This window comes from Branchiostoma belcheri, unplaced genomic scaffold, assembly GCF_001625305.1.
Source record: "Branchiostoma belcheri isolate BF01 breed outbred unplaced genomic scaffold, Haploidv18h27 scaffold24, whole genome shotgun sequence".
NCBI classification, from domain to species: domain Eukaryota; kingdom Metazoa; phylum Chordata; class Leptocardii; order Amphioxiformes; family Branchiostomatidae; genus Branchiostoma; species Branchiostoma belcheri.
The window spans coordinates 2,496,109-2,509,476 of NW_017803843.1; the positions used below are offsets into that span (position 1 = coordinate 2,496,109).

Genomic DNA, 13,368 nt, shown 5'->3' on the forward strand with positions numbered 1-13,368 from the left:
CTGTCTTACTATGCAAGGTGGCTCAACTACTGGTATTATAAAAGTGAAAGAAAAAACACTTTGTGAAGATGGCAAAGCCCAAAGGAGTAATAGTCTATCAGATCTTATGGCAGATTGAATAGATAGTAGAAATTGGCTAAGATGTAATATTTTGTCTGAGGACTTGGCTGGTCTCTAGAATACATATCTGTAGTCCTATTTTGACCAATGTCTACCATGTGACCTGTGTGCTAAATGAAGGTGGACCATGATGGTGACATCACGGCGATCACTTGTACACAGACAAAAGAAAGAGCCTACACCACCAAGGATATTGGAATGCTGTGCATCTTTATGAAGATATACTCAGCTTTGCTGATGCAATGTTTACACAGAACGATACACACTGTTTTTTTATGTAGCTAGCAGGTCTTCAAGTGACCACTTCTTCATGGCCACATTTCAAATGCAGGATGGAACAGCTTTACACCTGCTTGTTCTTTTAGTAAGTTACATGTACATTTCATTTTGTCAGTGGGATTAGAGACCTGGCCACTTGGTCCTGAAAACCTACTAGTTACTCTCACTCACTGACCATGGGAATTCTCAGGTGACAATATGTACATCCAACACACATGCCTTTGTGAAAAGATAATGTACCACACAGGTTTTATCAATTTTTTTCTACACTCTACCTCCTGAAGTACACACATCAGCTTTTCTTGTGCACTAATCAAGCAATACAAGTACAAAAAGATACACACAATATCAGACAGTGTCACTAACACGATAACAACACAAAAAGGCTCAATATATGTCTGAAAAGCTCTACATTCTTAGTACATTCTTAATACTGTATCCACAATATAGATTAACTACAAGCATCACAGGACAAAATAAATAAGTACATTCTTGGAAATTCAAATGTACAGCAAATTATGACCTCCAATTAGACTCAAGCTTATTCTACTGTAACTTATCTTATGTTCCTAGACAGCTCAGATACTGTCCAAGAATCAGCCTCCTGCACGACAGGTTATACCTGTGCATATCAAATTAGCACATGGATAAAGGAATGGATTGAAATGTGTATCGTTCCCCAACTCTATAGGATTGGTAAGACATGCCTTCAGCAGTCTATTTACAACAATTCAAGGTAAGCAAATAGAATGCCACAAAAACTATGTACATCTTGATAAAAACATCCTACTGGATATATTATAATGCATAAAGTTTATGCCTAAAGGTACATGGACACGCTGTAATTCACCACTTGACATGTCAGCCTTGCCTGCTAGGTCACAAGGACCTAAAAGATCATGATATCAGACAATATTTACTTTTCTGAATGGTGTTCCTGTACATCCTGAAGACCATCCCTGTTGGAAGATATTACAAATATACTTCAGTCGTTCATCCATGCTGTCTTGTCGTTTCCCATTGATCTGACAAGTGCAATGCCATTCTCTTTTCAACAGAAATTCCATAAATACATGTACTCCTAAATATAACCTACATGCACAACATAATCCTATGTCACTAAAAGTAGCATTTTCTATGAAGAGTTTGGTCCATGGCAAAGTTATCAGCCTGTATCTGCTCTACATGGTATTATGTACGAAAGAATGATACTGAATTTCACTGGATGAACTGCATACATAGCATTACATTGTTGACATCTTAATTTTTTCATGCAAACTATCAACACACATCATCTTAGATATAGTTACATGTTTCCATGCCTATGTACAATTGTTTACTAATATCACATACAAATCATGTAAATGCTTGACACAGTCCATTTGATTAACACTTGCGTATCTTTAATCTCATGTTTGGATCTAAAATTACCTTGACCACACAGTACTATACATCAACCACATTATCTCCATTTGTGTGCTGCCTACAAATGTGTGTCACAAATGTCACTTCCAAATACCTGATCAGACTTTATATACCAAGAAAACTGACCATGCCATTATTACAGTTTTAGTTTGTTCTCTGATAGATTCAATGCTTTAGCTGCCTAGTCTTCTCAACTCCTTCCTGGTTTTACATGACTTCCAGTACAAAAATAGTTTCTAATCCTCAAAAATATGTTTGTCTTATTGCCTTGTTTCAATTTTGCCATGATAAATCATAAGTCATCCAGATCACTTTCATATTTCCAACCTCTCTCAAACTTACCCTAGTGTTTTCGGACTAGCCTATAATACCTTGTGGGTGCTGGAGATTAATGATGTGCTATTACTTTGAATATACAAAGATCAGGTTATCCCTGCCATCATCTGGTTATGTTCTTTGCATGCAGATTGAGTTTTCATGTCACAACTGAACAGACTGCTATCTATTGAAAGCTTTCTTTACTTCTGATAGTAGCCTATATTAGATAAAATGCAAACCAAGAGAGTATTATCTACCGGTACATTTATAACTGACTTCTTTTGATATTGTTAGGTTCAAAGTCTTTTGCAAAATATCTTACATCTTATTGAAAACATGAATTAATAACAACTTCAAAGTACAACATGCTTCAAACAAAGGGACTTAAGTTGGGAGTTGGTATCCATGAAAGCAACACTGAGCTGCTTATATGAAAACTCCTGTCTGGAAACAGCAAGCCAAGAGATACCATAACACACACATTTTCACATTGATGAACTCTTGTCAGTCTAAATAGTGCACAACAGGATGAAATCTATTGTGCCTGTCAGTAGTTCTTGCAGACAGGCCTGTATATTTCAGGTATCCTGTTGTAATATTGCACATCCCACAATTTGAATGATGATTTCATTGCTTTATATAAAACTGTCTGAAAAAGAACATACATGTAGTTATCATTCAAGTATCTTTCAGGGGAGCTACGTATAAATCAATTGAAACATTACAGGACAGTGGAGACCATATTTTTTAAATCTCTTACCAGCTTCCTGAACAATGATACTTTTTCTACTATTGAATACTTTGTGTGTCTTTGACCTGAAGAAGCACAGATACTCTATGCGACATCCACTCTCATAGGAATGATCCCACTGACTGTCAGGATCTTGCCATGCTTGGACCTCAGGTGTCTCTTGTAGGTGTTTCTAGTCTTGAATCTGCGTGGACAGTCGCAGCAGGCGAACGGGGACTCGCCTGTGTGTCGGCGCAAATGTTCCTGCAACAGACATACAGGTGTAGTCTGAATCGCCAGGGATGGCTACCAGTACATTCAATCTAACAACTCACAAATCTCCATGAAAAGTGTACAAATTACACACACTTGTTGATTGTTGTTAATCATTAATAGACATATTTGTCAATGTACAATCAATCACTGCATGTCTCCATTATAGTGCACTGCACACCTATATCTTTGTAGTAGATGACTTGCAAAAGAATTCTTACCTTGAAGTGGCTAGGGTGGCGAAACTTGCGGCCACAGTGTTCACAGGTGAAGCGACTCTGGTTGTTGTGCATCATCATGTGGTAGTTCAAACTGTGCAGGCGGGTAAATGTGGCCTTGCAAAGTTTGCAACTGTAGGGCTTAATGCCTGGGAGAAGAGTGTATATTACCAAATTAGATAACTTGTTTCAAAGTGATATGGATAAATTGCATATAATTCTAACCGAGAACAAACTTGCACTTTTAGAATAAGAAACATGTACTTGTACAAAAACAATTACTGAACTTCATAAATTTAAAAGTGCCCTACCTGCATGGCTCCTGAGGTGGCTGATGAGGGTGGCAGAGGCTGTGTAATGCTTCCCACAGATGTCACAGAGGAAGGGTACAAACACATCCTCTGGACGAGGCAACTTTTTCCTCTTGAGTTGATTCAACAAGTCTAAGGCCTTTTGCTGCAGCATACATGTATAGGAGTCAATAAATGTTTTGTGGATTCTTAACTCAACTCTGATATTCATTCCCTTATCATTACTTTTCTTAGTGTATAGCAATATTGTGTCTAAATCATGATTGAAGTCAAGCTGCATATCTCAATATTAAGCACATGGTATAATGTGACAAAACTGAACAAAGTGTACTCTACTGTAAAATGTACATGTGAATCATTTCATACCCTGGTTTTCTTCTGCTCTGGATCCTCTCCTGCCTCTTGATTATTTGGCAACTTAGCTTTGGAGACAGCCGCCTTCTTCACACCTTTCTTGAGCTGACCTCTGGCTCCTGGTTTCCGTGGTGATGGTTGCTTCCCCACCAGAGCATCTCCCTCCAGGATAACTCCATACACATAAGGGTTTGGCTTCATATCTACTTCTGCCTCTTCCTCTGTATCAGACCCCTCCTCTTCACCTTCTCCATTCACTTCTGCACTCTGCTGTACAGCCAGCTGAGACAGCAGCTTCAGGTTTGCATTGCCGTCCAATGTTGTTGGTGTTCCTCCAGCTGTTGTGGTGGTGGTGGTGGTGGTCTGGTTTGATGTAGCCCCAGACGGGCTGGTGTAGTTATGGTCGTGATGTGGCTGCAGCTTGCTGGACCTGGTGGTCATGCTCCCTCTGTTAGCCATACTCTCCAGAATCTTAGCTGCTCGCTTGGACGGAGACTTGACAGGTGACCTCTTGGCAGATCTCTCCTGAGCGTGCAGAGGGGTCTGTGGTAGTGAACTGCCTTGTTCAATGATATTGGAGGTAGGGATCTCCCCATCAGTCAAAATGTTGTTGAATGTTTGTTTGCGGTTCCTCCTTAGGATGTTGGGAACATGTTTTTGTGGTGACTTTCCTTCTGCCATACCTGCAGAAATGGTGGGGTCCTCCTGTTTAATGAGAGGAGACAGGGGGATGAGCTGCCCCTTGGGGACCAGTAGGATTTCTTCAGAGTCCTGAGTTGTTTTGATCATGGTGAAGCTGGAGTGGTTCAGGAGCTGGGGGTCAGGCAGCGTCAAGTTGTCTACCACAGTTGGAACTGGAACCATGCATGTACTGTGCTCGATCTCAACTGTCCCTGCAAAACATCACAGTCCTCATATTACCATAGAAGCTACAATCATCTGCTATTGGGACAACAATGCAAACAGTAATTATGTTGATGCCACAGTTTAACATTTACATAGAAACAGACTTTACAATGACACTGCATAATAGATAATATTACCATCAGCTGGGGTAGCTTCAGGCTTCATGTCTGCAGACTGCTGTCTGGCCAATGCAGTGCCTGATCTTGTTCTCTTAGCTGTGGGAACATAACTCTCATCTGCCTCTGTGGAAGAGAAAGGATGTGAAATGAGTAAAAGCAAGATGTTTGTAAAAAAAGAAATGTAGAAATGTGCTATAGAAATAAGTGAATGAATCCTGAATGTATCTCAAGAAAGTACAATAATAATATTTTCCAATCTTGGCTGAAGTGGAAGTTCACTGACTAAGTAAACAAAATCTACATAGAAAAAGAGAGATATACCCTCAGCTTTTTTCTTCCGGTAGATAGAACTACCAACTGGATGAAAAGTCATCTTCTTCACTTTTTCTGGTTCTGCAATGACAAAATTGCTTATTGATCAATACTACATGAGGGCTCACTTCTACCAGCAAAACAGAAACATACTTATGCAAACATGGAATACACAAACACATTCAGTGAGCCAATTATACATTTCAGACTTGATTGATGTAAGAAGAATATGACTAGGTAGGAAAGAAAAAATGACCACATATTCCTATGTCTTACCATTAGCACACTCCTGCAACAGTTCACCAACATGACTCAGGAGGTGTCTCTTGATCTGACCCCGCCCATCATTAGAGCCATCATCCTCGAATGCTGCCTGGCACCGAGACGGGATCAGCTGACAGGAGTAGATGTGCCGCACCGTGTTGGTGCGACAGGAAACTTCCTGGGCAAACTGGGCAAAGCGCTTGACCAGTGAGAACTCAGACATCTTCCTGAGCTGGTCTAAGGTCACCCCTTCTGCCTCACTCTTGCTCTGCCTTTTGCGGGCTGCTGCCTCTTTGATCTAAGGAGGTACAGACAACAACACATCTTTTAATATTTTGATAATTTACTTACTTAGTATCACACAGGTGTTCTACCGTCTACGCACAAGCTCTTATCCTAATCTACAAATCTTTACAGCAGTCTCAAAATTATGAAAATAATATGTACCTGAAATTCTATGAGCCTTATGAAACAATACTATTGATCACTTACAGAGGCTTTGGTCTTGGCCTCTCTCTCATGAGTCTTCCCCTTAGCTGGTTCCTGGTGCCCTGACTTCCCCGGGATCATGGGGGCAGCTGGAGAGGAACCTGCTTGCTCCTTCACTACTGGAGAAAACATGTGATATAGTAACATTGAAATGGACAAAAAAACTAAAGATAAAATTCTTCAATTTTATCCGGCAAATTTTGATTGACAAAGGTGTCATTTGCATTTCAATGATTTCTAAATCATTAATATTTCACATTGTGTTATACTCCATGGTTATGAGGTGATATCACTCAGCTACAAAATTAAATGGAAAATACATTTGATGTCTGTTAATTCACTATTATCATGCCGTATGCATATTGAAAGATTTATAGTTACTAGTATTCCATGACGGCTTGTCAGCACTTGAAGTTGAATATCATGTATCAGACTCATAGGAAAACTAACAACAATCGACAAAAATCTTAAGTTAGCTTAATTATACATGTATACCCTGATATGAGGAGAGATGAGGACTACTAAAGTACAAGTACAAGTACAAGTAAGTAGATATATATACACAAGAATTTATAACATAATGAGTAAGTAGCGAGTAATCCTTAAACGCGCAAGCGGACACTGCTCTGTTCACCGCTGTCAACAAGAATTATCATGCTTCCTTTCGCGCGAATTTTACGTCTGCTACAAAATATGCAACAAAAAACGGCGACAATTCTGTTTTAGCAGTACTATCATATACAACAGAGCAAGTAAACAATGTCAACTTATGTTCTAAAGCATCATGTGTTACCTCGTCTGGGGCAATGGTGAAGATGACATTTAAAATATTCTTAAAGCTGTGATAAGTCCGCGCCATTTGGAAGCAAAGCAAAGAAACATGATTTTCAAAATGGCGGTTTCACCAACCTGACGGAGTGCAGAACCGGGAAGGAATAAAATCGTTAAAAAAATGACTAATCGTCCACTGTGATCAAAGCCATTCACGTCTTCAGTAAAGACGCACTATGTAAAATTCTGAACGGCTAACAAGTAAGTTTTAGGGGGAAATCGTCGCCTTGGTGGACTTTCCCGCTCACAACAAATCAGCGGGGCCTCAACGCTAGCAGCCGACATGAAAACAAGTCAAGTCTATGGTAAACTCGGTCCAGTCGAAATAAGTAACATATGGAACATCCGCAAACCACCAGAACGGTAGGATATCATTCTACAGCTGTATCCTTACCGTTGTAATCGGCTTTTGAAGCCGTCTTTCGCGTCACAGACTGGTCTCGTTTATGCGAAAACATCGCTTCTTCTTGTTCGTCTGCTGCTGGCTGCAGACAACAGGCTTACCTTAATACCTGACGCACTCTGTTCGTATCATCATAATGCAAGGACTTAGACTACATAATATGAAACCTTTTTATATGATATACAATTTTTCGGCATGAAAATTTTAAAAGATATGTTGGTGAAGGAAAATATTTTTTTTAATATTAGTTATGGTATTTCTACACCGATAAGAAAGGTCTAAATTTGAGACTTATAAGTGCATGCTGGGTAAAATATCAGTAGTTCATTATAACTCATGGTGACAATAAGAAAGGGGAGAGACAAAAATTGACCCTGTAATATTTTGAATGGACACTTATTGGTGTCTTATATTGATGTTTTGTACGAAACATATGAAAATTGTTGGAATCAACGGCAAATCTTTAAGATATCGATGGTGGCGGGAAAACACCCTTCCCATCGTGCACCGAGCGATATTGGTCACGTGATATAATTAGGTCACTAATATTATGCTAAAATGGCGGATGACCTCCGGTTTGTATTTGGGATTTCCTAGAAAACTCTTTATATCACAGATACGTATGTCATATCCGCACAGAAGGAGCAAGGGACTGTGAAGAATACACCCATGATCCGATCTGTAAGTCTTTGTCCATGAATTTTGTGCCTCATTGTCTTCAGTTTGTGTCAAATTTCCTGGGCGGACCAGTTTTTTATTTGTTGGTAGTCGTACGATGTGATTGTGATGCCAGCTGATCAGTGAAATTAATGTCAGCTGCGTCCAGCGTCTGGCGATGAGACCTTCACTTTCACCTTTCTTTTCCAGTGGGCTAAAGCCCAAAGCCTAGAAGTCCTGCGTTTCACCAACGAGGTTTGACCAAATATCAAATTTCTTCTGTTTTAGACGTTCCACAAAATTATGTACAAATGTGTGTATGAATATAATTTCGCCAAACTTTCTTTCGTGTGTTTTGTTAGTGGGGAAGTGGTGTCAAACAAGTCATTCTAAAGGTAACTATGATGACATGACTCTTGCCATCGGTTTGTTTACTGGTGAAATATTTACTTCTTCTGGGTTTTTGAAAGTGGGAGATATCACTGCTACATTACAGTTACATTATGTTGGCATTATGTTACTTCTAGAATATTACATGATATCATGCAACCGTGAACATGAGTAGCTTGGAGAGTCTGAGTCATTTGAACTACAGGCACAGCCTTTGCTTCAATCTTGGCATCCGACTTACTTATATAGGTGGTAAATTTTGACATTTGTTTGAAATATAAACTAGATAGAACAAAATGGAAATTGTCAGAAACTGCATATTTATATTGTTTTTTTCTCCAATAATAGAAAATACGTAACCCTACAATTATATGGGTTTATAGCAAAATATCTTTTCCATTCGGTCAAACTAAATGATATATATAAAGAATTGAAAATGACTGTCTGAAATTTCCTGGTTAGTATAGGTACATCGAATTAACACGTTGGTATAATGGAATTTTTTTATGTTACTTGTAAGAGAAAAAGAAACTGCTTGGAAAATGACTGGTACCCTATTACAAAATATCAGTTGTACAGAATGAAAAAGGTGCATTGGTCAGTGCTTGGGTTCCTGGGGAATGTGCAGGAGAAATTTAATACAGCTTACTAGTATATTACATGAACAAAAGTGGAAAACAAACAATCAACTTAACCTATGTTCAATAATTTCCCTCGCCGAAATAGATGGTCATTTGGGCAATTTTTTTTTTTTTTTTGTAAAGGAAACATGTGCATGATATGGTATCCAATATAGCTACTAGCTAGGTAGTGGGCACTGTTGACAAATGTTTTTTTCCTCGTTGATTCTAAAATGTTCAGTTGTATTCATGGCACTACTGCCAGCTGTGAGTCATGACAGATTTCTGTATTGATAACCATGGAATAGGTCAAGATAGATTGTTTCAGTTGTGTTAATTTTTTGTAATGCACCTAACCCTTCAGAGTCATTCAGTGATTGAATTTCCATCTTTTCCCATAGGAACTCAACATTGACACAATGCAGAAGTGATGACATCATTGGGCATTTGTGGACATTTGAAGAAGCAGGGCCTTCTGGACGGCAAATCTGTCATATGACCTAATGATAAAAACTGTGGAACAAATGGGCCTTAAATGGAACATTGTGCCTTCCAATATCTGATGCATTACTAGGAAACAATGCTAGACTCCAGCTGTTGACCTGTGACAAACTAGACACACTCAACCCAACTGCCATCAGTGTTATTTGAGTCTGATCAAAAACGTCTATCACAAGTGGTATATGACGAACAATCAATAGTGCACACAGACACTAACATGGGATCTGTGTGGAAGAGACTCCAACGCGTCAACAAGAAAGCGGCCAAATTCCAGTTCATTGCCTCATATCAGGAACTGACGGTGGAATGTACTAAGAAATGGTAGGTGGTGCTGGTTATTTTTAGAGATGAAGGTCAGAAGTGCAGGTCAGACTATGATTGGTTCATATGTCGTTTTGTGTTTTAGAATAAGGCCAGAGACTGGGCATTCTATTATAACCCAGTCCCTGAAAAGATTCTTAACATGTCACAAGGATGTATCAATATTGAATATCGTGTACATATTGTCATGTCATGTCATGTCCTTGTGTCTTGTACTAATGTTAGCTGTTTGGATATAGCTACAGCTACATCACAAGAATAACATGTCAAATCAGCCAAGAATTGTATGTTTCAGGCTTCACAAATGTATGTCATGACAGGTAATGGTTGTTATAATGGTAATTCTACCACCCATTTAAGTACAAATCTACCCCAGTGTTACAGCTGTTTCTTGTTTCTCATGCCTCTCCTGTTCAACATCTACTAAATCCCTTGTTAGAAACTGAAACGGGAACCCAAGAAAGGTTGGTCAAATCCATTTCTCCCAATCAGTTCATTTCAGTCAAGGCCAGAAAAGAAGCCCTACCCTTGACCTGACTGTCAAGTTCAATGGTAGATGGAATCAGTTCCCACACTGCAGTGATTTTAGGACCATTTTCACCCACGGCAATTGGATTACATCTGGACCCAGTCAGAAAATCAATAATGATTTAATAACCGTTGGAAAGGACAGGAAGGAAAATTTGTACAAAACAAATTCGCAGGGATCATTGTGTTGGTTGCTCCCTACCTCCAACTAAAAGAATCAATAAAATTTTTCTGTTACAGCAAAATATCTGGAAATTTCTGAATACTAGAAAATGGTGCAGTATACTTCCTCAAGGGAACTGGAAGTCAACAGCTGTGATATCATGTGATCTTTGTGAAACTGTTTCACATGATATCAAAACTCTCCATTGTCCGGAAACTGATAAACATGTGTGAGCTGACTCAACTACAGGATATCAATTTTGCAGCTACATGCATGGCCAGCAAAATGTCAACTTCCTCATAGACTGCAAAGTTAACAAAAAAAGTATTCAAGAGGTATTCAAGACGTTTAGGATTTCCAGCACTAAGAAAAATAATTGTGTGTCAGTTGAGATGTTGGCATTGATGAGAGTGAAGGGTTGAGTATTTAAGAGGCATGATAGGCATGTGTCCAGGTCATGACCTGACGGATTTTACTTTTGGCTTCCCTCTATGGCTGGAATCTATTTGGCATGTTTCAATACATAGTTGTACATGTGTTTTCAAGTGCAAGAGGGTTAAACCTTACCCTGTGCTGTCTAAATCTATAACAAATACAAATGCAGTTCCAAAACTGAAAGGCTATCTCAGCAAGGATGGGAAGATAGGGATCATAAACTTTGATAAAGTCACGAATGACTTCAAATGATACACATATTTTCACGACTGGTACTGTCATGGCTTGCAGTTGTGTGACATAGACAATTAAGTTTGAAAACAAGCAAATTGATCTGTTAAACTTTGACCCTACGGTTGTGTAAGTGATGTGAGCATACAAAAAAGTTCTGTATGTTTGCATGCATGTTTACTGGTTGTGTTGCCCCCTTTTTTCTACAAAGGCAACCCAACAAGCTTTGTGTGCTGTGGACAAGAAGGATACGAAAGAATTACAGCAAGGTATGTTTGTTAATTAGTAGAATACACTATCATACAGCAATCTTGTTACTGTTATCTATGAAACATTTTTTTTTAAATAAGATGATGGTTATGCCATTGCTATATTACCCGGCGAGTAAGACAACCACTTTTGTACATGTGTATGGGCAGTATTTTGACCATCAAAAGGTTTTGACTTGCAAGGCATAATCCAATAGTAACACCATTAACAGAAAGGAAGTTGAATGTAATGTATTGAATTGTATTCTGAGGAAGATGTAATAAGAACAAGTTGTCAGCATCAACCAACCACTTGTAGTCTCGACCGCTGCTATTCCATGTCACACATGTCACAGTGTTTAATTGTTTCACCAGCTGCACACATGGCAGCCAGGCATCAAGAACCCCTACAGGGGGGCAGTGGTGTGGCCTGTTCCAGAGAACGTGGAGATCACAGTCACACTCTTTCAGGTGGGAGATACAGCCTTGACTTTAATACTTGACAGCAATTTGGCCCGTCAAATAAAAACATTTATGTTACAGCCCTGATATAACTTTATAAGTTACTTGTTTTAATGCATACTACTGAGGTAATTCTGATTTTGTAAACTTGAAATCCTTTTTCTGTTCATTGCTACAACTTTTGTATTTTTCCTTGCAGGATCCCAATAACCCAGAGTATGATGACAAGGAATGGACATTTGTAATTGAGGATGTGAGTATGACTCATCAGAAAGGTTTCATTTGTAGCTTCATAATTTATAGAACATGCATAAGCAAGTAAGCATACTACCTAAACTAGAAAGGCCGACATTTGCTTTGGAGCAAATACAGCAATGGCTTCACCACATTTTACGACATGGCAGGGAAAGAATGAGAAACACAAGGGAAAACAATGCTTTACATTGATATAACTATAGTATGAAGTAACATACAACTAAGACTACAACAGTTGGATAGCTATTCCCTACATTATTGGTTAGGATTTTTAATTGCATAATGCAAACTGTTGATTTTCAAGAAAAAAGAAGCGTTCATGCCCCGCATTCCAATGCTGGAGCAGGAAAGCTTAAAATACCTAGTACCAAAACACTTGAATACAGACCTACTGTCAGTATGGAATGGCTCTGTGCAGGTATTAATTAAGTTAAGCCTGTTAAATTCCAACAGCCAATCAGCAAGGAGAATAGAGGAAAGCTGCATGCCTATTGGTTGATGCCCTGCATTCCATTGTGATGACTCATGCCCAAATGTGGTAACACTGCACACTAACTCAGTAATACATTTGCTATAACACAGCCAAAAAAACTCAAAATAAAACCATTCTAAAAGCCTGTATCACAAAAATTAAAAAACGCCTGGGGGTATTTGCCTACTGTACCTCCATACCAAATTTCAGGACCTTAGGCCCCAAAATGAAGAAGCTGAATCCATTTAAAGAAATGGCAGGAGGAGAAGAAGAAGGAGGAGAATCATGAGAAAAAGCAATATGGTTTCACCACTTTGTGGTGAACCCATAAATATGAACTCTTTTTAATGGAGGGAGCAAGAAGTTTACTGCTAGCAAAGTAACTTGCATTGTAATGCAGAGCTGTGCTTACTTATCTCTACTGAATTCAACATGGTCATCAAATAACATCAGATTCTGCATTGATTAATGTTTAAAGGAGTCCAGGACAGGGAAGCGGAGAAAGTTAGCCACAGCCAACATCAACATGAGGGAGTATGCCAGTGCAATCCCAACTCAACAGGAGCTCAAGCTCAAGCTCCGGCCACTCACCAAGAAAGTGGTGTCTGCTACCTTACATTTCACCTTGTCATGTGTATTCCTTAGAGAGGGAAAGGCCACGTAAGTATTTTGTGTCTCAATGACACAGATTTTAACTCTCATTTTGTACTAAGTTTGTCTAGTTAGAACTGTG

The 13,368-nt window shown here is 39.0% G+C and overlaps 2 protein-coding genes across 7 annotated transcripts in view; one reads left to right on the forward strand and one right to left on the reverse strand.

Moving 5' to 3' along the window:
* Positions 1 to 313: 313 nt before the first annotated feature.
* Positions 314 to 7,483, reverse strand: LOC109471109 (zinc finger protein with KRAB and SCAN domains 1-like). 6 transcript variants are annotated; one of them, XM_019770327.1, is made up of 9 exons: positions 7,344 to 7,483; positions 6,122 to 6,234; positions 5,642 to 5,927; positions 5,375 to 5,446; positions 5,072 to 5,176; positions 4,041 to 4,921; positions 3,675 to 3,819; positions 3,367 to 3,512; positions 314 to 3,136 (listed from the first exon to the last, which is right to left on the reverse strand). In XM_019770327.1, exons 1-9 carry the CDS (start codon positions 7,405 to 7,407, stop codon positions 2,978 to 2,980), a joined length of 1,971 nt encoding a protein of 656 aa, XP_019625886.1. In that variant the 5' UTR covers positions 7,408 to 7,483; the 3' UTR covers positions 314 to 2,977. The 6 variants fall into 6 exon arrangements, with proteins under 6 accessions (XP_019625886.1, XP_019625885.1, XP_019625888.1 ...); XM_019770326.1 differs by having other exon boundaries at positions 6,122 to 6,237; XM_019770329.1 differs by lacking the exon at positions 7,344 to 7,483 and adding an exon at positions 7,028 to 7,281 and having other exon boundaries at positions 6,122 to 6,237.
* Positions 7,484 to 7,867: 384 nt separating this feature from the next.
* Positions 7,868 to 13,368, forward strand: part of LOC109470983 (EH domain-binding protein 1-like) — a 24,901-nt gene continuing 19,400 nt past the window's right edge. The window contains exons 1-6 of the mRNA XM_019770103.1: positions 7,868 to 8,033; positions 9,421 to 9,841; positions 11,410 to 11,467; positions 11,822 to 11,917; positions 12,108 to 12,161; positions 13,114 to 13,295. Coding sequence (XP_019625662.1) covers positions 9,738 to 9,841; positions 11,410 to 11,467; positions 11,822 to 11,917; positions 12,108 to 12,161; positions 13,114 to 13,295 — 494 coding nt within the window. The 5' untranslated portion in view covers positions 7,868 to 8,033; positions 9,421 to 9,737. The remainder of the gene's footprint in view (positions 8,034 to 9,420; positions 9,842 to 11,409; positions 11,468 to 11,821; positions 11,918 to 12,107; positions 12,162 to 13,113; positions 13,296 to 13,368) is intronic.